This window comes from Danio rerio, chromosome 21 (genome assembly GCF_052040795.2).
Source record: "Danio rerio strain M-AB ecotype USA chromosome 21, GRCz13ab, whole genome shotgun sequence".
Classification (NCBI taxonomy): Eukaryota; Metazoa; Chordata; class Actinopteri; order Cypriniformes; family Danionidae; genus Danio; species Danio rerio.
The window spans coordinates 32,150,001-32,173,520 of NC_141041.1; the positions used below are offsets into that span (position 1 = coordinate 32,150,001).

The 23,520-nt window shown below is 33.9% G+C and overlaps 1 protein-coding gene across 35 annotated transcripts in view; it reads right to left on the reverse strand.

Moving 5' to 3' along the window:
• Window positions 1-23,520, reverse strand: part of nrxn2a (neurexin 2a) — a 762,095-nt gene that overhangs the window by 625,845 nt on the left and 112,730 nt on the right. For 30 of the 35 annotated variants that reach the window (XM_087299962.1, XM_087299955.1, XM_087299951.1 and 27 more), the window contains 1 exon segment: window positions 11,919-13,165. In XM_087299962.1, coding sequence (XP_087156088.1) covers window positions 11,919-12,636 — 718 coding nt within the window. In that variant the 5' untranslated portion in view covers window positions 12,637-13,165. 35 annotated transcript variants of the gene reach the window in all.

Sequence of the window (23,520 nt, forward strand, 5' to 3'; positions counted from 1 at the left end):
TAGTTAACTTTGGCTTATTCCAGGCATGTCCAAAGTCGGTCCTGGAGGGCCGGTGCCCTGCAAAGTTTAGTTCCAAACCCAATCAGACACACCTGGGCTTGCCAATTAAGCTCTTACTAATCTTTCTAGAAACATCCTTGCAGGTGTGTTGAGGCAAGTTGGAGCTAAAATTAGCAGGACACCAGGCCTCCAGGACAGAATTTGGATACCCCTGGCTTAGTCCCTTTATTCATCAGGGGTCACCAGAGTGGAATGAACCACCAACTTATCCAGCATATGTTTTACACAGCGCATGCTTTCCAGCCACAACCCTGTACTGGGAAACACCCATGCAAACTCATTCACACAAACAAACACTATAGCAAGTTTATTTTATTCAATTGACCTGCTGCGCATGTCTTTGGCGGAAACCGGAGCATCTGGAGGAAAACCACACCAACACGGGGGGAACATGCAAACTCCACACAGAAATGCCAACTGACCCAGCTGGGACTCCTACCAGCGACCTTCTTGTTGTCAGGGGACAGTGCTAACCACTGAGCCCTAGTGTTGCCCCACAGATGTTTTAATAAACTGTTACCATAAATTACATTCTCTGTGAATATATGTTTTAAGTTTTCACTGCAGAGGTCACATCCATAATTATCCAAAAAAAAAAAATCCATCATTATGGTATGGAAAGACAACTTTTTATTTTTTTTACCAACAGTGAGCAAAGTGGTTGCTAGACGTAACATGAAGTTGTTTGTCATTCACCATATTAGCTAGTCACATGACTAAAAATATGTCCTCGTTTTCAAAACCCACACTGCAACACAAAAAAACTGCACTCCAAATATCCATTTCGAACGTTTGTAAAAAGATCAATTTTTGTATACATCTCATTGTGGACAGAAAAAAGTTAAAAGAGAAAAAAAAAAAGTGCGTTTATAAACAAACCAACAAGCCAACAATATTTACATATATTAGTGTGGACGTGGCCTTAATTTCAAGCAAGATGGACATTTTTTCTGAGAAATCTGTTAGGGCATACTGTGCTGTGTGTATACAGGGTTGCGTCTGACCAGCACTGCAGTTTATGCACATTGGTTTGAGGCTTCATTAGCATTCCTGATGCAGATGCAAGAGAAAAGATGCAAACACTGCTGATATATGGCTTTGGCCTAGATCTGCATTGTGGCGAGAGCAGCCTTAATTGATACTGACGGCCCTTTTAGCTTTGAGGGTAAAAGCCTGCAAAAATTTCACCTGAGAGATTTGACAAGGGCATGGCGATAGAGACCATTTCCATCTCAGACGGGGAATATTGTTAAATATAAAAAGACATGCGTGTAATTAAGTGCTGGCGTTTGATGAGTCTCCGCTAATTCTTCAGAGGATTTGTTATAGCAACACTTAACTGAAAAATAATAATTACACTGTGACTTGATTATCTGTCTATTTTTTTTTTTAAATACTCAAATACGGCAGGGTGTTTGATAAGTCAGTCTTCCGATGGATAATCCCTGGAGTAAAAGCAAGGATTTGAGGCGTATGAAAACCAATTGTTCACTTTAATATTGTCCTTTCCCGGTGTCAAATCCAATTTGCTCTATCAACTTGCAGGATGATTTTTTTTCCTGTTCTTAACGTCTCTCCGTCCCACATATCCCGCTTCTTTTGAAGCGTGTGAATATTTCATCTTAATTCTAAGGATATTTGCTGGACTCTTTCTCTGCACAGAGCGAAGCAAAGCACCCGCCGATTCCTGTCGACGCCACAGCGGGTGACCGGAGACTGAAATTAATGAAAAGACGAGATACTGCAACTGAAGAAATAACCAAATAAACGAATTATGGATTGAACGAGTAAATAAATAAATGATTGAACAAATAAATAAATAAATAAAAACATGACTAAATAATGGAACAAATGATCACATTTGCAAATAAAGTGCAAGATACTTGCGGCTACCGTTGGGTCATCGGGATGAAGTGAAAAATAGAGCTGTGTGTCATAGCAGTGATAAGAGAAACCATGTGATTGGATGATGGTTCCCAGTGATGTGGTGTACATAGAAAATACACCAAAAAAGGTACCCCAGTGACCAGCTGAAGAGCTTTGGATAGCTCTTCACTCCAGGCAACTGTAAATGATCTGCCGGTGAGGTAAGGCTTCAACCGACAAAGTGGGATTACAGTGATGCCCATTGAGGAGAGGGTGGACAGCAGAATCTGGTAATCCACCATATCAAAGCAGAAGACAGGTACAATAAAAGCAGAATAGGTGATTTACAGGAGAACATAGGCCTCAATCTTCCTGAGGGCCGCAGCACAAACACAACTGATTCAAATAAGCAAGGTGTTCAAAACTTAAAGAGACTATTAAGCAGGTGTGAGTTGGAGGTGGTTGGAGCCAAACTGTGCAGAGCTGCGGCCCACCAGGAATTGAGTTTGAGACCATTGATTTAGAACCTCCATTGGTAATATGCAGGGATTCAGTGACTGAGTGTAATGCAGTAAATGAATGAATGAATGAATGAATGAATAAATAAATAAATAAATAAATAAATAAATAAATAATTGAATAAATGAATAAACAAACAAACAAACAAACAAACAAACAAACAAACAAACAAATAAATAAATAAATAAATAAATAAATAAATAAATAAATAAATAAATAAATAAGTAAAATGTAACTAAATAACTACAAGTTCCTGAAAAATAAAGTGGGTAGCATGGTCACTTTACAACAAGAAGGTCACTGGCTCGAGCCTCGGCTCCTATAATGTGGTTTGCTGTTTTGGAAAATATAAACAGATGTTTCAATATACTGTTAACATACTGTATGCATGTTTGTATACTGTTTGCATGTTCTCTCCGTGTCCGAGTGGGTTTTAAAAGTGATAAAAGTTATATTTTCGTGTGGGGATTATCCAGTTGGACAAAACGTGTAACTGCAATGAACTGTGTTTGAACACAAAGCTTATTATGTGCAGGCTTCGGAAAGCCTATGGGTAACACTATGGGGATGTTATCAATGAAACCAGTTTTATGCAAGCAACCGTAATAGTTTCTCCACTGTATTGGTTAACTGGGTAAGCTAAATTGGCCGTAGTGTATGTGTCAATGACAGTGTATGGGTGTTTGCCAGTGATGGGTTGCAGCTGGAAGGGCATCCACTGCGTAAAATATATGCTGGATAAGTTAGCGGTTCATTCCGTTATGGCAACCTCTGATTATTAATGGGACCAAGCCAATAAGGAAATGAATAAATGACTAAAAAAATAATATGTCTAAAGAGAAAAGAAAAGAACCTTCAAACTCTCAGCACAGAGCGGAGTGTTGCTTCCCCGTTGTCTCCACAGTGGGTGACCTGAGACTGAATGAAGTGAAAAGCCAAGCGTCTCTGTCCTCGCTGCCTGCTCAATTAGAAGCAGAATCGGGCCAAATGTATTTCTGTATGAAGTCATGCAGATTTGGCCTCGGGTTTAACACCGTGCCGCCATATGACAGACTGTGACTTCTCCGAAGGCCTGAGACATTGCTGAGTGGCCCTAATTAGTCTACATATGTCACCTAGAACAGCTTCTATGGCAAATTGCTCTGCCGTGCTCCAACACATGTCCATGTTTTCATCAAATTAGCACAGGAATATGCTGCATGTGTATACACATCGCACACTGCTAGAATTACAACCACTAACATATTTCCATTTGCTATACACCTTTTTATGATGTCCCATGATACTTTGTGTAAAGCGACATCTGGTAAACTAGACTACAGTCAGGGAAGTGTTTGGAAAAAAATGGATTCAAAAAGGTTATTCATCAGTCAAATGTTAATATTAAAGGCTACTTACAGGATTGAAATTAACAACCCCAAAAACTAAAAGTGAATCAATTTATATCATATATTATATACAGTTGAAGTCAGAATTGTTAGCCCCCCTGAACTATAAGCCCCCTGTTTATTTTTTCCCATTTTCTGTTTAACGGAGAGAAAATTTTTATAACGCATTTCTAAACATAAACGTTTTAATAACTCATCTCTAATAACAGATTTTTGTTGTCTTTGTCATGATGACAGTAAATAATATTTGACTAGATATTTTTCATGACACTTCTATCCAGCCTAAAGTTTAAAGGCTTAACTAGGTTAAGTAGATTAACTAGGGAGGCTAGGGTAATTAGGCAAGTTATTGTATAATGATGGTTTGTTCTGTAGACTATTGGATAAATATATAGCTTAAGGGGCTAATAATTTTGTCTTTAAAATGATGATTAAATAATAAAAACTGCTTTTATTCTAGCCAAAATAAAACAAATAAGACTGAAAATGAACAGACATATTGTGAATATGTCCTTGCTCTGTTAAACAGCATTTGGGAAATATTTAAAAAAGAAAAGACAATTCAAAGGGTGGATAATAATTCTTCCACTCCATATATATTTCTGACAAATATTTAGAGATGTAATGACTCACCATGTGTTAAGATTCACAAAACTAATCTCATGATTTAGTCATGTTAAAAAAAACTTACAATTATTTGAAACAACTATAAGGTGAATTTTTTTTTTCAAATGTTGCACATTTTTTCTGAATATTATATTTTCTGCCATAACTAAAGTGCTATTTTAAAAACTTTCTTTAAAAGTATATAAAGAATAATACAAACAGAAGAAGACTAATTAATATAAACAAAGTAAAACTGTGAATGTGCTGGGAATATATATTTTTAAAAGAAATTTCAGCACATCTGTTTTCTGGCATCAGCTGAGGTCTTTCTTTTCCTAAACCAGAGAGCATGTCAACAGGCTCTCTAAATCCAGGGGACTGGCCACTGGCATAAGTTGAACATCATTATAAAGTTAAACAATTATTATTACTTGTACAATTATGGCCTGTTTCCACTGAGAGGTACAGTACGGTTGGGTACGCGTCACCTTTATCAAGCTTGTGTTTCCACTGCCAAAAGGTAACCCTTTTGGTGGGCAAGGTGTAGGACAAAGTTCGAGACTACGTAATTTTTTTCTCAAGGAAATGTCACAGAAATGCCGTACGGGTTGTTCACATATCAAATGAGTAGCAATTCTCACAAACAGATGCTTTATACAAAAAATACTTGTATATAAATGTTTATTACCAGCCTTTCTATGAATATGATTTGATTATAACTGCAGATCAATGATGCGAAATAGCCTACTGTAACATCTGCAATTATATAAAATAAATAAATGCAACATACAGTATATGAACACATAGACACGTATGCTCGTCACTGATGAGTAGGTAAAGCGAGCTACGCCTGTAAACACAGCGCCCTATTAAAAAAATGTATCGCGATTCGTTTAACATTTGAATCATCACATATTTCAATCGACTTTCAACTGGCTCACAGTGCATCGTTACATGCCTAAATATATAGAATATTAATGTATGGGGATAAAAAGAAAATAATCTAAAAGAACAAAATGAAATACACTTATAATAATATAATGTCTTGTTAAAATAATAACTATAACCTTATTATCATGATGGTAAAAATACAGACCTCACACACAAACATGGCTGTTGCTGACTGTCTTTTTTGTTTTCTTTTGTATTTGATTTGTATCATGTAACTTGTGTATCTCTTTGCATAAAGAAAAAAATGTATAAATGATATATGAAGTGCAAGGCCAAACATATTTCTCGCACAGTTTTGACCACACATACAAATTAAAGTGGAACCTTATTATTTGTTTCAGTCTTTTTGAATGAAGAACAGAAAGTGCAGCCCATAATTTAAACCGCAATATTCACGTGCAGAAAAAGGTGGATACTGCAGGTGTATAGAGATGTGGATCATCATTTTGCAGCTTAATATTTCAAAGCCGAAAGCCTCGGATATGATTTACCACTGCTTTGTATTGGATTTCACGTCATAGCACTGATATAAAATTAAAGATGTCTCATGTTGATAATGCTGCGATGATTTTGTGGATTATTATTTTGGTAGGTGTAGCACTATTTTCCATTTATACTTCTGGATGATCTGATAATCTTTTTTATATACGTATAACTAGTTTTCTCTCATTTTGTTTAGCTACATGTTTAGCAATAAAATAGACTAAAATAAAGCATTTGATATGAATGAAGCTGATATCAGCATACCAATAATGCGCTATCCTTATCTTTCTGTTGCATATGTTTGGGATGCAGTCTTTTATTTAGTGTTAAGCTCTAAACAGCTGTACTGCTGTAAATACACAAACCCTCTGAACCTGATCTAATGAGATCTACAGTCCAAGATTTCTCATTAGCTATACATTTTCAAAGCATTTTAAAAAAGCTAATGTAATACCACACTGTCTGAAGTGAGAAAGATAGAAAAAAGGGGGTTTCATTAAAGTCGGCTTAAAATTAAAAGCCACAATTTTCACATGTATGTGTAAAACGCATATGTTAAAGGTTTTTATTTTATTTTATAATGTTGACCTAGACAAAATATCCTAATATTTTCCTGTACTGTAAAAAAAATAAAAACAGATATATTTGTTAACCTCTGCAGGCTAACAAAGTTACTTTCATAAATATTTTTGTAGTTTGAATCAATATGTTTATGTTGTATATTAAAAAAAATTATATATATATAATATATATATATATATATATATATATATAGACAATACATCACTTCAAACTATTAAAAATGTCAATAAAAGTCACCTTTGAAAACATTTCAACATCTGAAGTTGTTGAATGAAAGGTCAAGGCCCCAGAATGAAATTTAAAAGCATAAAAAACAAAAACTAAACTAAACTAGCTAATCTAGCAGTGTAAATCTCCATTTTACTATTAAAATTATTATTGTTGGTGGTAGTAGCAGCAGTAGTAGTAGTGGTAGTAGTTATTTACAAATTAAAGTTAATATACCATAATAATAATAATAATAATAATAATAATAATAATAATAATATTTCCTTACATTTATAATGCGCTTTTTCTGGACACTCAAAGCACTTTACACATTAGGGGAATCTCCTCATCCACCACCAGTGCGCAGCATTCACATTTTGGCACTTTTAAAGGGGTGGTCCAGACTGTAATTTTAATGCTTGGTTGTGTTATTAAGAGGCAAAGCAATGTGTGCTCATGTTTCACTTGAATGAAATCATGTTATTTTTTCATTATAATTTAAATCTCACTTTGATTATATACAGTTACTCAGCTAACATGAAAACGACTGATATATTTCCTAGTTCCTATGAAAGGCCTGCCCTCAAGTGACTCTGATTGGTTATCATCATAACGTGCTGTGATTCGCGGATCGGCTCCACGTCACGCCCGTACAAGCACGAAAACATGCTCTGAACAAATCATTTGAATCAGTGAGTCAGTAAGCAAATACATGCTCTGAACTAATTATTTGAACCAGTGAGTCAGTAAGCAAATACATGCTCTGACCAAATCATTTGAGTCAGTGAGTCATTAACTAAAAACATGCTCTGAACAAATTATTTGAATCAGTGAGTCATTAACTGAAAACATGCTGTGAACAAATCATTTGAAACAGTGAGTCAGTAAGCAAAAACATGCTTTGAAGAAATCATTTGAATTAGTGAGTCAGTAAGCAAAAACATGCTCTGAACAAATCATTTGAATCAGTGAGTCATTAACTGAAAACATGCTCTGAACAAATCTGAACAAATGTTTCCGTTCCGCTCCACTTTTAGACACACACTTGCAAACTTTCCCTTCTCTTGTTCCCTTGGGGGAATCCCTGCCACCATTTTAAAGTGTGTTCCAGTTCATCAAGTAAATGAGGGAAGGTTTTGACAGAGGGAGCGAGTCGACTTCATTCAGCCTGTGTTTTTATATATTTATGAAATGTAATGTGTATAAATTATATTTTGAATGTTTTAAAGTAAAGGATTCAGAACAATAAATACAAGTAAAAGCTAAGAAAAAGAATCATTCTAACTATAATATACTTAACTGAAGCATTCTAATAGAAAATAATCAAGAAATGTATTATCTGAATATTGTGAATTGAATATTTCCTTTTTCCTTTTGTTTTTGAGCGGCAAGGTTATTATATTCAAAACTAATACATTAATCTAATATAATGTTAGTTACAAAGCTGAATTTCTCCCAACTGCTTACATCTAAAACATAACCAACTTATGTTTGGGCATGCCTCACACTTTATTTTTTATTTCACTTAAGTTATTTAAATGAAAAAAGGCAGAAAGATCAGACTTAACTACATTCCTTATTTCTTGGAAATACACACACACGCACGCAGGTACGCACGCATACATGCACACACGCACGCACACGCACACGCACACACACAAAAACATTTAGTTCCTTTTAAAGGTAAACACAAATGTGTTATGCTTTAAAATTAGAGATTAGTATGGATTAAAAAAAAGATTAATTTAAAACGCAAGACACATTATTTACAATAATTCGATACATCAATATGTATAACAGACCAATCTAATGGTATTAAAAAATGTAATTCTAATATCCATAACACAATGCATAATAAATAAAAGATTATACTCCACATTAAACTCCATCAAGCAAGCTCATGCTTAGCTGCCTCTATTTTTTATTGCTATGCTCACATCCCAAAATCCAGTGTAACATTTCATTTCTATCACATTGAGATATTAGCCAGCCACACAATATCTGTTGCTGTTTCCATCCCATATGGACTTTAAAGAAAAGGTTTGTCTAAAAATAAGCATTTTACACTTGCCCTCATGTCATTACGATCCTGTATTACTATCTCTTCTCTCAAATACAAAATGTGCTTTTTGAAAGAAAACCCTGGCCACTTTATATAATGAAAGTGGACTGGGCTGGAGCTGTCAAGCACCACAGTGACAGAAAAAAAGCACCAACAGAACATCACAGAAATGGTACTATATTTCTGTGCTTCTCAATACAAAAGCTTTGTCAGAAGAACAGAGCAAAATGAAGATCTGTGTATATTTTGACATCTGCCCTGAACTTAAATCACTGGCTCACTGATCAGGTCACAGCGGAGAGCAGTTCACTGGAGAGGAAGATTATCTCTGAATGTGGTCTTAATTTAGGTCTGTTCTTAACACAAAACACATGTAGGCTTCAAAAGCGCTGAAATATAATTCGCACTTCATACGGAGGACTTTTAACCCTCGTTAAGCCACTTTTAACACCCATAATGCATTTGAAAACTCTTTCATTTTACACGTTTTTTGGATCTAAAAAGAAATGTATTATATTATGGAACTTAATAATTAAAAAAATAATACTTATATCATAATGCAATTAAACACACACTCTGAAGAAAGCTGGGGTGATGTTAAGTCTATGTTGGGTCAGCATACTCTATGCGTGGGAGTGACAACAGTCATGAATATTTCACACTTGAGGAGAGACAAAAGGCACTCCCCACTGGCTAATGTTCACCCATCCAAGCATCTAAACCAATGCCCGGGTGCAAAAGCTAGCCCAACCTAAACGCTTGTTGTATTACTTGCTGTATTATGACCATGTAAACACTATGGATAAACAATGTATATGCACTTATACAGCATGTACAAAAAAATTAAATATATTTGAAATGGTATAAAACGTGTTTGCTAAACTTTCTTGTGCATTAATCCAGCATTAAATAATCAGTTCTAAATGACTTTGAGACACTGAAGTAGCTGTAATGACAAAAGCTTTAAAAAAAATAATAAATAATATTTTAAACATGCTCTGTAAATAAAAATAATATTTTAAACAATTACATTAATTACAAAAATATTTTAAAACCTAAAAAAAAAAAAAAAAAAAAAAAAATATATATATATATATATATATATATATATATATATATATATATATATATATATATATATATATATATATATTGCCTAAATAATCGTAGCCTTAGTTCACTCTTTCCAAACTTTGACTGGATCAATTACGGTAAAAAAAATAAAATAAAAAAAATAAATAAATAAAATAAATAAATAAATAACACAAATAACATGCGTCATGTTCTGAATAGAGCAGCATCAGATCACGGTGGTCCAGTGAGGTTAAATGGGTTATAATTCAAACATATTCATGAGAATGAAAATGAAATGACCTTTCAAGGCAGTGGGCATGCACGAGTTTAAGCAGCTAGTCATCATTTGTGTTAATGGTGGACATGGGAGGAGCCGGCGTGATGCACGCTCTGCCGAAGAATTCTATGGATTACCTAGCGAGACAACATTTGTTTTTCAAAATGAGTTGGAAAGTGCACCTCCCAAGCTTTATGCAGGCATGTCTCTCATGTATATCTCTCATGTATTTATGGAGATTCCGCTATTCTTTCTAGCTACAGTTTACATCACTCACATCTCACGTGGATGATTGTACTAACAAAGCCCCGTGAGCGTGGTCGCATTTTTAAAAGCACACACTTTGGTTATCTTGAACCCAATGTTGGGTTGCATCAGTCCAGCATCTCTTTAGAGCATATTTAAAGTTTAGAATATTACAACGTTATTTCTGAAGAATATGAATCTTTTTATTGATATTTATATATATGTATATATATATATATATATATATATATATATATATATATATATATATATATATATATATATATATATATATATATATATATATATATATATATATATATAAAACACATTTGAGAAACCCATATTTTTTAAACAAAAAATTATGTGTAATGTTTTACACAACATAGTTTGCTTGCATAATCATTTACTTTCCCGTTTAAAAAAAATAAAAAAAAATAAATACACCTTTCAAATTGCAATATCTATATGCCCCTTTTTATCAAAAACAATATTTTCTTTCTAAAAATAAGATATGAGATATATTGACACTATATTGAAAAACATTGAGATGTTCAACAAAGCAATTTGGCACCACACTCTTCTGCTACCTTTTCCTTTGATTTGGGTGCTTTAAGAAAGCTTAATCTAACAAATTGTGACCCACACTCATGAAAGCCTATTTTGTTTTAGTTTAGATGCATTACTTGGAAAATATACACAACACACAATATAAAAATAACATCAATATCGCATTATTATTAAAACAATCTGTGCATTTAAAAAGCAGCTTGCTTCACACTGAGGAAGGCTTTGAACTAAAACATTTGTGTCTTTTGTACCTTTTACCAGTAACAAATGTAAAATAAAACAACAACTGTGTGGATCAAAATTCCTAATCTATTGACAGAGTTATTTATTTATTAATTTTAATAATTATTTATTCATTTATTCCAATCTAATATTACATCATAGATATGTTATCGTTTAAAGAAACACATTACGTAAATAATTAAATGCACTCCATATTTTTCAAACTTAAAATACCTGAGCAATATAGTTTTCAGCATCTTTTACCTTCTCCAAAATCCTATTCCTGTATTAAAATCTATTTTTATGCATCTCCTCATGATTGCATCCTTCTTGAATGATAAAAATCTTCAAAATCTTAGTCATTGTTACTGCATAAAAAAAAAAAAATTGCCACCAAAATCCTATTCAAAAAGTCTCCTTTTATGTTCCACAAAAAAATAAAAATAAATAAATCACCTGTGTGTCAATCCAAACCTATCTGGCTACCACTTATTGAGCGAGCCATTTCTTCAAACACAACTGTTATCACTCAGCTTTCCTAAAAGTTTTAGCAATCTCCAGCAGTCAGACAGCTCTGCTCTCAGATATTGCAAATATAAGTTTGCAGAAAAAGTGCAGGAGACGACGATAAGACAAGCATTCAACCAAAGGATTTGTTCAGATCAGAAAATGCCTAATCATTAACTCTTGTATTTTTTAAAAAGCAAACATCTTACATTGACACCCAAGTGCAATAATTAGTAAGGATTTTGATAAGGACATCATATTATGTATGTAAGGCCTTGAGGCACACCATCGTGCTTACCTTCAGTGCAGTATTTCCCTTTGTAGCCGGTATTGGAGCAATCACACAGCACCTCGCTGCCCTGAATGGAGCAGCGTCCTCCATTGCTGCATGGGTTTTGTTTGGTGCACAGATAATCCAGATCGTTCTTCACACCCTGGCTGTCCAGGAGAGCAGGAGCAGTCTCTCCTAACTTCAAGTTGGCGATCAAACCTCGGAAAGGTGGTTCATATTTGACTGTACTGGACGTGAGAGCTGAGAGACGCACATCCGGTGGGATCCCGCCAACATACAAGTCACTAGCCACCATCATCTCCCTCCTCTTTGACTTTACCTCTGCCACTTTGCTCTCTCCATCCATCACCAGCATAGTTTCTCTGTAATTCCTGGTGAGCAGAACTCGGTGCCAGCGCTCGTCGCTGATGTGCGTCTCCATGTGCAATGAAGCCGGTTCCCCACAGTGGATGGCGAAGCGCAACTGAAGACGGCCATCGTTGATCAGGAGCTCCAGAAAGTCGCAGTTTCCACCATCATCCAGGTACAGCACAATAGCTTTGCTGATGTTCGTCTTCATGGTGAAGCTCAGTTCACCGGTAGCTCCTGCTTCCCAGGGTCCATAGCGAACCCATTGGCCTGGTAAACCATCAAACTCTAGGGCCACGGTGACAGAAAGGACCATGAGCCCCAGCCAAACGAAGGCCGGTGACAACTTCACGCACCTCCACTTTCGCGTCATCATCTTCTAAGCGAGCTCCTAATCCTTCCTTTCTAATGTTCCGTTTCCCTTAATCCACTGCAGAGGAGAGATTTATTCCCAAGTCTGGCGTATTAATTTACCCAGCCTTTTTTATTTTTTTGAAAACAGATCTGCAGAAATAGTAAGGTCCCAGTTTTCTGAAAACCCTTTTAGTATTTAGGAGTTCCTCTTTACTCGATTCTCCATCTTGATGATCCCTCAGAGTAACTCCATTGAGGGACACTTCAGAAAGCCCATGTACCGAAAAAAAAAAGACCTAACACGGTACTTAGCGCTTTGAAATCTAAAACTGCCCTAAAAATCTAGTTGACTCAACATGTTAAAAGACCGATTTATGCATCTCACCCGCTGGTGAAAGTAGGATTACTGCTGCGGTTGTATTTTGCGTTTTGTAGATAGTAGGTCAAAAACATGATTTCTCTTCCACCCAGAAATCCTCAGCTTATTTCAGAAGAAGTGCACCTGCATTCCACCGGCAAGCCGTCACTGTTAGAAATCCTTCTTTGAATGCCTGAAAGTGAAAAGAAAAAGATAATGTTAATTTAGCTCTAGAATCCTTGCCAATTACAGACTTACAAATGTAGGGCATGTTCACACATGTAGCTTGATTGATTTGCTCTGAACCAGAGATTAAAACTGTTACAAAGTTTGCTTTAATAACATTTCCTAACTAATCACGTGTGAGTAAACCATCATCTCACTGCTGCAAGGTTATTAAGGACCGAGCACCAACCGAAATTGCTCCGTTTCTTCATCTTCTTCTCTAGAATGAATCGCATTTTTGAGGGTCTAAACATGCTCGAAAACAAACAACACTTTGCACACGTCAGAAGTGGCAAAAATTTACGTTTGATATGGGTTTCAGAAGTGGGTGTGGAAAAATGATTCGACAGTGTCAGTGTGACTATGCACACTTGACAGACTGGTCACCTAGCTACATTTCATGGACACATAATATTGACACACACATCAAACATGCCAATATCTACAATTATGTCTCTTGGAGCAAAATATGAAACCGAACAGAAAGTCGTATATTTTTAACTATCAATACACTAAGAGCATTTTTTAAAACTTTCAGGTGTTGTATTTTAACGAGCTCCTCCTAGGTATTTTATCAGATCAACCTCAAAATTGGGTATTGTTATTCATAGTTTTAGATGTTTACTTTGGTTTTTGTTTCAATACTATTTTTAAATGTGCTGTACATTTCGGTTTTGTTTCATTAATGGTTTTATTAGTTTTACCTTAGTTTTTATTTTGTGAACACCTTTCTATTTTATGTTTTAGTTAAGGTACAATTCTCCATATTCATAACTACGACTTTATGAACATAACTTTGCCTTAATCAATTCTTAATGTACTGCTTATTAGTTATTAAGGTAGTAGCTTAGTTTAGGTATTAGGTTGACATAGGAATGTAGAATAAGATTATGCAGAATATGTACTTCATAAGTAACAGAACGCAGGCTTATTGTGGATACATACCCCCGTATACATTTCTATAGAGTGCAAATTATGTAGCCAAAGCTAAGTATGGCTGGATTTTGTTTTTAAAACAAACAATACGAGGCAGTATGACACTGCTAACGGCCTCTGGGCTTGTTTTTTTTTTTTTTTTTTTTTGCGCTTTTCTGCTGTTACCAGTTTGACCAGTAGCTCACCATGTATGTTGGCAGACTTGAGATGCAGTTAACAGCAACAATGGGGTTCGAGTCCAGCAAAGAACAGTTCCAGAAAGTAGTTAAAACAAAAGGCAAAAAATAAAATAAATAAGTAAATAATGGTGAGAACATGTTAAGCTCTGAAAGCGTGGTAACAATCAGGCGGCTGTGAGGGCTTTTCTTTTTCTTTATTGCTTTTGAAAATACTATCGATTGGCTTTAGGGAAGGCGGTAGTGGGGGGAGGATCGGTCAGTCGGTCAGTCTGTCAGTCAGTCAGTCAGTCAGTCAGTCAGTCAGTCAGTCAGTCAGTCAGTCAGTCAGTCGACAGGGGCTTCTGGTGGATTTACACAACAACAAAAGGAGTAAATGGCAGTTACGAGACAAATTTGAGATTTGAAAAAAACTACACAGCAGCGTCTGGTGAACTGGACGTATTTCGCGCTGTCCAGAAATGTATATAGGGGTACGTATCAATAACAAGCCTGGTGTTGAATAAACAGCCAACATGTTAAAAATAGGCTTTAGTTGACAAAAACTTAAGAGTTTCTTACTGTAGCTTGAGTTTAATTTTAGTACTTCTGGTCTAACAGTGTCAACTAGAGCAAAGTTTATTGATTGCACAGCTTACATTAACTTTTGGGAAAACCTCTTAGTGATAAAATAAACATACTTTTTTTACAGGCACTGATAGAAAAATGATGAAGAATTCAGACAAAATTCTTCATATTAAAAATCACAAATGCAGTTCATCATGCCTAGATTATATATTTTGGCAGAGATGGAGAAAAAAATGGAATGTTCTTTATATTTATATAGAAGGAATGTTTTTGACCAAAGCACAATTACAGGTATTTCTCTAAACATTTGCAGGTCAGATTTGCTATGACACTTATTTAAGTTAGTTTTTCAGACTATTGTTTGTTTATTTAGTTTTTCTCTTTTTTGTTTCTTTTTGCTTTTTTCATTTTAGTTAACAAAAGTGTTTCTTAATAATTTTAGTATTAATTTTAGTTGCCTTTACTAAAATAGTTGTGCATTGGTCAGAGAAGGACAAAATCTCTGAAGGACTCTTTCTTTCTTTCTTTCTTTCTTTCTTTCTTTCTTTCTTTCTTTCTTTCATCCCATTAAGATACAAGACATCTTCTCCCAGGGAGTCCTGGCCATAAAGAAAGCACAAAAGGTTCTTATTGACTAGCAAATAGACTATAAGCAAAATATATTTTGAATAATGCTGCAGTAACCTGTACCAGACTTCCAGAGTAGAAAAAACAAATACTATTGAAGTCAATGACAGGTTCTCAGCTTTCAAAATATCATCTTCTGTGTTCAACAGAAGATAAAAACTGTCAAGACAGAGGTGATAATGACAGAATTTTCAGTTTTGGCTGAACTATCCCTTTAAACATTTTAAGCCACAAACAAATACTATTCTGCATTTGTATTCAGTTGTCAGGAATATGTTTGTCTGAACAAATTTCAACAAGGCATTTATCTTTACTCCAGGTTAACTCGCAATTCATTCTGAGAGGCATTAGCAAAACAAACCCTGCTGCTTTAGAGGCAATGTATGTAACAGCTCATCGTGCGCTGTGATAATGTGGGTCCATCAAGTCGTATTGCTTTTACACCATAAGCCAACCACTCCAGAGTTTGTATTCAAGTGGGCAGAGACCACCTCGTTCAGGAAATCTTTAGGCGGCTATCGTTTCAGTGACGATCAGAGCATGATTGTCGTGTTCACGTATGCATTAGCAAAACCAAATAAGGAAGAAAATGCAACAGGTTCTGAAACAAACCCTCCAATCAAGCCAGGCATTGTGTAGTAAGGACATGTGACCAAAACACCACCAAAATCAAAAAACAAAAAAGTACCATAAATTCAAGATAAAAAGGTGCAAAAAAAATGTTATAAATCTTTTCTCACGTCAGTTGAGTTTTTTTATTATTTATATAATGTATTATTGTTACAATTTCTTATTGTTCTTCTTCTTCTTCTTCTTCTTCTTCTTCTTCTTATTATTATTATTATTATTATTATTATTATCGTTATTATTATTATTATTATTATTATTATTATTATTAGTAGTAGTAGTAGTAGTAGTAGTAGTAGTAGTAGAAGTAGTAGTAATAGTTAGTAGTAGTAGTAAAGAGATAACCCAGGGTTTCTAAACCTTTATAAGCTTCTGTTGAACACTAAAGTAGATATTAAAGTAGACCCAAAAATGGTAAATAATGACAATTTTTTGGGTAAACTATCCCTTTAGGAGTGTCTAAGAGTCTCTGTCCATCAAGAGCAAAGTGCAGTAACTACACAAAAACTCCCTTTGAAGACAAATACTGTACCTTTACATTTTTTACAACAAGCAGTCAAACATGCTGTGTGTAGATTAGTGGATTTTATTCCTCAGAAACAGAACCAAAGTGAACTCAAGACAGAACAGACATCACAAAGCCAATTTTAGGCCTTAACTCAATTTAGACCAAATGTGTAATTACTGCACTTTTGCTATTGTACAGCAAATGTGTGGCAATTCATAGATCTGCGCTCATTACACCAGATTTCTTTGTACATTTCAGCCATCACTGGGAATTACAGCACATAAAGTTTAAGTCAAAATGATTACCCCCTGTAAAATAGTCATTCTTTTTCCAATATTTCTCAAGTGCTGTTGCAATAGAGAAGATTTTTTTTCAACACATTTTTTAAACATAATAGTTATAATAACTCATTTCTAAGAACCATTTTTTGTCTTTGCCATAATGATAGCACTGTAAAAATAACTGTAATGTATGTTAAAATACTACTACTATGAACTGACTTTGCCAGAATTCTGTTTTGCCTTTTCTTGGCATAACCATGGTTCATTTTATTTATTTATTTATTATTATTTTTTTATTATAATTTTTTCTTTTGAGTTATGTACATTAGAGTTTTATGTTACATCTGATGTTGATAAATAATGTTTATTGCATTAATGACAGTGTTTAGTAGTTGTGTGAATTGGGGCTGCACAACATATATCATTTCAACATCAATATTGCAATGCGTGCATCTGGAATAGTCACATCACATGCAACGTCAAACTGTTCTTATAAGTGACCATAAGCTAGCTTTGAAAACATGATTTGTAGAGTTATTGCAACGTTTAACCATAAAGTTACCAAAACATTCATTATTTATGTGTGTTTTTATTTTGGTATAAGAAATAAAGTTTCAAACTTTAAGAAACATATATATATATATATATATATATATATATATATATATATATATATATATATATATATATAGATGATAGATAGACAGACAGACAGACAGACAGACAGACAGACAGACAGACAGACAGACAGACAGACAGACAGACAGACAGACAGACAGACAGACAGACAGACAGACAGACAGACAGACAGACAGATAGATAGATAGATAGATAGATAGATAGATAGATAGATAGATAGATAGATAGATATAAAAGCAACCCGAAAGATAAATAATATATATTATAAGGACTATAAAGCATTTTTTTCACATTGGATTATTCAATTTGCATAGCTAAATATTGTATACATATATCGCATAAAAATTAAATATTGCAATTTTAGTTTTTTCCAACATTGTGCAGCACATAAGGTGTGAATGACACTGATTATTTGCTGTATATTAGTATGTTTCTCTGCTTATTTATAAGTTGTTTGTGATGAACTTCGGTTCAGCATATACACCTCTCATCCACGCATATGGCTGTGTTTTTGTCTGTGTTACAAAGGTATGGCATGTAATGGTTAGTAATTCTAAACAATGTTGTGTTTTTATATTTCGTAATGAAATACGGTAGCTTACCATAACATTTTGAAAATTATTTTACGGTTTCTTCTGTATTATTAACAGTAAAGTTCTGGCAACCACAGCTGTAGTGTTTTACAGTGTAGTGTTTTTACAGTGCATTTTATTTTGCAAGACACTAGTATTCAGCTTAAAAATAGAAAGAAACTTAAAAATTTTTAAAAGTTAAACTAAAAAACAAACCATATATTTATATACTGAAGAATTTTGGGCCACCATTGACTTCCATGGTATTTTTTCTTACAATGGGAATCAGTGGCAACCAGCTTTCAACATGCTTCAAAATATTTCTTTTGTGTTCAACTGAAGAAATGAAAAAGCCCTCATGAAAGAAAAAAGCCCCCAGAAATCAAACACAAATTTTACCCCATAATAGAAAAGCTAATTTCTTTGCCAGGCACAAAATTTGGTTCACACACATGAAAGCACAATCACTTCTGGGCTTTTTTTATTGTGCATTTCCATTAGGGTGCTTTAGTTTGATCACAAAAAAAAAAAAAATCAAGCCATGGCAGCGTGATTCCTTCAGCTGAGGATCTTTGAGCATAATGAAATCAATCATTAATGCACTTTGCAGTGTAACAGACTGGGCTAGTTGACAGATCCCCTCATTCGGCTTGCAAATTTGCTGATCACTTCACAGATGAATATTCACAAATTCACTCGCAGCTCGCCTTTTAAACAGCTCTGAGCCCCCCTGAAGCCTTCTCAGTCAATCAACACCTCTTTCTTTATATACCCATATTATGGCCTGATAGTAGTGCGTTTGTGACAGCATATGAAAACAGAGTGAATGGCAGATTATAAAAAATAAAAAATTGAAGCGTGTTATGGGTATCAGGTGAGAAGTGTAAATGACGCATGTTTATTAATGAGGAGAAGGCAGCCGTATGATCACACCGTACTCCTTTTATGTGTCTCCGCTGAATGTGTGTGCCGAATTCATTAAAGCAAATATGCAAATTGGCGATAACTGCTCAATGGTCACAGCAAATCAACAGTAACGTGTGATCTTGGAGGTCAGGTTTGAGTGCTAGGCTGTGGAGGCTGCGGCAGGCTATTGCAATATCAAATGCATTATAGGAATATCAAAGCTCTTTTTTTATAATTGCACTTAATGCTTGCTTTCTGTCAAATATTTTGAAGTAAAATGAGGAAAGTATAGTCAGTATAGTATAATAATTATACTAACTATTAAAATAAAAAATTTAATAAAATAATATAAAAAACAAGAATTTATGTAAACAATGCAAATAGCTTAAAATGTTATTAATGTTTACATCATTTTTAGTATTGGTAAATATTGTGTAAACACAGTAAAAATATTAAATAAACAAGTAAAAAATGAAGTAAATAAATGCAAATAGCTCTTTTAAGTAATTATTGAAGTGTAAACAAATTATTAAATGCATAAATAAATTGAATATGTGAACGACACTCAAAAATATATATTTTGTTGCTTGCTCAAACCACTCATTTTAAATGAGATGAAACAACACAGTTTGTGAGAATTTGTTAGGACAACTTACCTGTTCCATGTTCAATCCACTTAAATTTGTGGAAAAAAAAAATTTAAAGTTAATTTAATTAATTTATGTTTTTCCAACACAATTCGATTGTGTGTAACCTGGCATTTTTTTACAGTGAAGAATAGATATACAGTTTAAAAAATGCTGGGTTCCACACAATTTATTCATGCATTCCCAACACAAATCGATTAAGTTAACTTGAAAAATATAACTGGATTGAACATACAAATTAGCTGTCTCAAATAAATTTTAGGATTGTTTTATTTCAGCTCATTTTAAATAGATAGTTTGAACAAGCAGCTGAAAATATCTTTGTAAGTGTAAAAAATAAAAATAAATAAAAAATACATAAACAACTGTAAAAAAAAAAAGTTAATACTACAGTCCAAACAGTTTTTTTTTTAAGATTTGTGCTTAACGTTTGCTTTTCTTAAAATACTTTGATATAAACAAAAGCAATTTTATTTCCATTTTAAATAAACTTACAAGCACTATACAACAAGTACATCAAGAAAATAAGTAAAATAAATATAACTTTAAAATATTTTAATGCTTACTTTTTATTATTGTTTGTGAATAAAAAATAACATGTTAAATAACCAAAAACAAAGTAAATAAATGCAAATAGTAATTATTCAGTACTTTCACAATCACCAGCAATCTCAACCATATGAATTGCTGGAAAACAACAAATCTGCCACCAAAAGAACTACAAATCCTGTCATGTACCACACACGTAAACTGGATCCTGTTTCACCTTAATTACACATGCACAAATGGAGGATCATTATACACACACAGACACACACACACACACACACACACACACATACTTGTTTTTGTGCATTGTGGGGGTCACCTGTCACGGTGGTTACGTAATGGGGACCGCCCTTTCTGATGATGTTAGAGACATAAAAAAAATAGTTTGCCACACAAAAACACAAACTATTTCATAAAATCACTTCAGATTTTGGATATTCCGCAATTTTATTTTTAGACCTGACACAGTGGTCACTTGTGGGGACATTTCAGGTTTTGTGTAGAAGTGGGGTCCGCCACATACACAACCGATTTTTAGACAAAGTGGGGACCAATTCTACACACACTTTACTGGTTTTGAGACAAAGTAAGGACCAGTTCCAGATACACATTACTGGTATTGAGTCAAAGTAGGGACCAGGTCTACACACACATTACCGGTATTGAGTCAAAGTAAGGACCAGATCTACACACACATTACTGGTATTGAGTCAAAGTAAGGACCAGGTCTACACACACATTACCGGTATTGAGTCAAAGTAAGGACCAGGTCTACACACACATTACCGGTATTGAGTCAAAGTAAGGACCAGATCTACACACACATTACCGGTATTGAGTCAAAGTAAGGACCAGATCTACACACACATTACCGGTATTGAGTCAAAGTAAGGACCAGATCTACACACACATTACTGGTATTGAGTCAAAGTAAGGACCAGGTCTACACACACATTACCGGTATTGAGTCAAAGTAAGGACCAGGTCTACACACACATCACTGGTTTTGAGTCAAAGTAGGGACCAGATCTACACACACATCACTGGTTTTGAGTCAAAGTAAGGACCAGGTCTACACACACATTACCGTTTTTTAGTCAAAGTAAGGACCAGTTCTACACACACATTACCGGTTTTTAGGCAACGTGGGGATCAGATCAGCACCCTTACTAATATTAAATTTTAAACCTCAATCAAGTAATTTGACAGTAAACTGCTTTAGAATTTTCATTTGAAGAGCAGGTCAGTTTATAAAATATGTAATTTGAATACAGAAGGAACCTCAAGATCCAAACAGGAAATGGTCCAGAATAGATTTAATAAATGTTATATTTATTATAAATAATTTCCACAAAACCTTTAAACACAAAAAAACAGTAAACACAAAATCCATGAAACTCTCAAGCTTCCACATAACTCTTCCATGTCTGTATACACATTTAGTTAAGTGCAATAGCAAATAATATTAAACGGTTAGTTCACCTCAAAATGAAGATTCTGTTATTAATTCCTCTCCTCCATATTGTTTCAATCCCTTGCTGTCTATGGAGGATGAGGAGTTCTTGCACTTCATCTAAGTTATCTTCCTTTGAGTCTGAAGATGAATGAAGGTCTCAGGGGGTTAAAGTGAGATGAGGGCAAGTAATTAATAATATAATGTACATTTTTGGGTAAACTCTTAAAACCCACCAGTATGTTCTATTTCTGTTTCTGTCGTATTTTAACTATTTGAAAAAAAAAAAACATTAAAAATATTTAAAAATATATTAATAAAGAACTGAACCCCACAAATGCACAGAGACCTTCATCATATAACCAAGCCACCAAAACTCCAAATAGACATAATTTGTTAAGCATTAACTCTACATTAATAGTAAGCAGTTTATAAACACAGCTAGATGCTCTATTGTTGACTTATAAGCATGTGTAATGTGCTCAATTTTTGTGTTTTCATACTTTGTTTATAATTCATTTTTCATTACTAAATGAAGTATTGCATTATTTACAAACTGTCTAAGAATAATTGGTGTTTTTTAAGATCATTAAGAATGAGTAAATTTATACATTTACTATTCAGGCATATAATCAGGGCTAAAAAAAAAAAAAAGAAAATCCAATCGGTTCACTCTAAGCAGAATTTATATTTTTTCGGTTCTGTTCTTGCGTTCCTTAATAGACAAAATATTCCGAAAACAGTTTTCTAGAAAAAAAAAAACAAAAAACAAAAAAACTTTATTTAATTACAAAGTATTGCAGGGCTCTAGAGTGCTCTGTTTTTTAATGGTGCAACTAAAAAATCTATACAAGGGGTAAGATTAAATGAATTTTCAATAAGTATCATTAAAGACATATTTATAATATGAACTTGCTTTTGGTTATTGATTGACACGCTGTTTAAAGGCGCTACACACAGCCCCACTCCTTGGTATCGAGCGCAGGCCCGGCGCTACATTTAGATGTTGTATAATATGAAATAGCAGTAAAAATTATGAAAATTGTTATGAAATAGTTTTTCAGTCATGTAGCCTAATACAAATATTTAGTACACTGCACAGTGCAATTATTATTTAAATTTATTATATCCATTATTATTAATATTAGTAAAATCTTTTTTAAAAATTTACTTTAGGCTATACTGCTATTTGCTCATGCAAAATTAAACACCAGAAAATATATCGTAGGCCTATATTAAGAGCTAAATTACAGTTAGCATCATAATTAGTTCAATTATGTGCTGTAGGCTATTGATTGACCAACACCCCCTGTATACAGTTTACACACTGCAGGTCTACAGTTCTGATGTGTATTTTGAATTACTTGTTTTAAATGACAGTAAGACATGCTATATTTAGTTTTTATAGTAAAATATACATTATAATCCAGTACAAAGTAAAATAATATTTATTAGTGGCCTATTGGCAGCGTATAGCCGTTAAGCTTATAGTCTAAGCATGTCATTTTATTATTATTAACATAAATTACAAACTAGCCACCTTATGATTTTATTTCGTTTCTGTATATTTTTATCAAACGAAAAATGCAATGAGTTATACTTTGGTTTTAATTTTATTAGAAATTTAATAGCCGATTAGGCAACACTACTTCTACATGTCATTGGCTCTGATTGCGTTTTTTACAGATAACCTATTTACAAAGATTTTTATTAAACAAGTGCACTACCACAAGATATTTTTGTAGGTGTAAAAATCTAAAAAGTATCATTATCATATTCTTGCCTTATTCATCTTTAATATAAATATAAAATTTAACACATTCATTGATTAAACT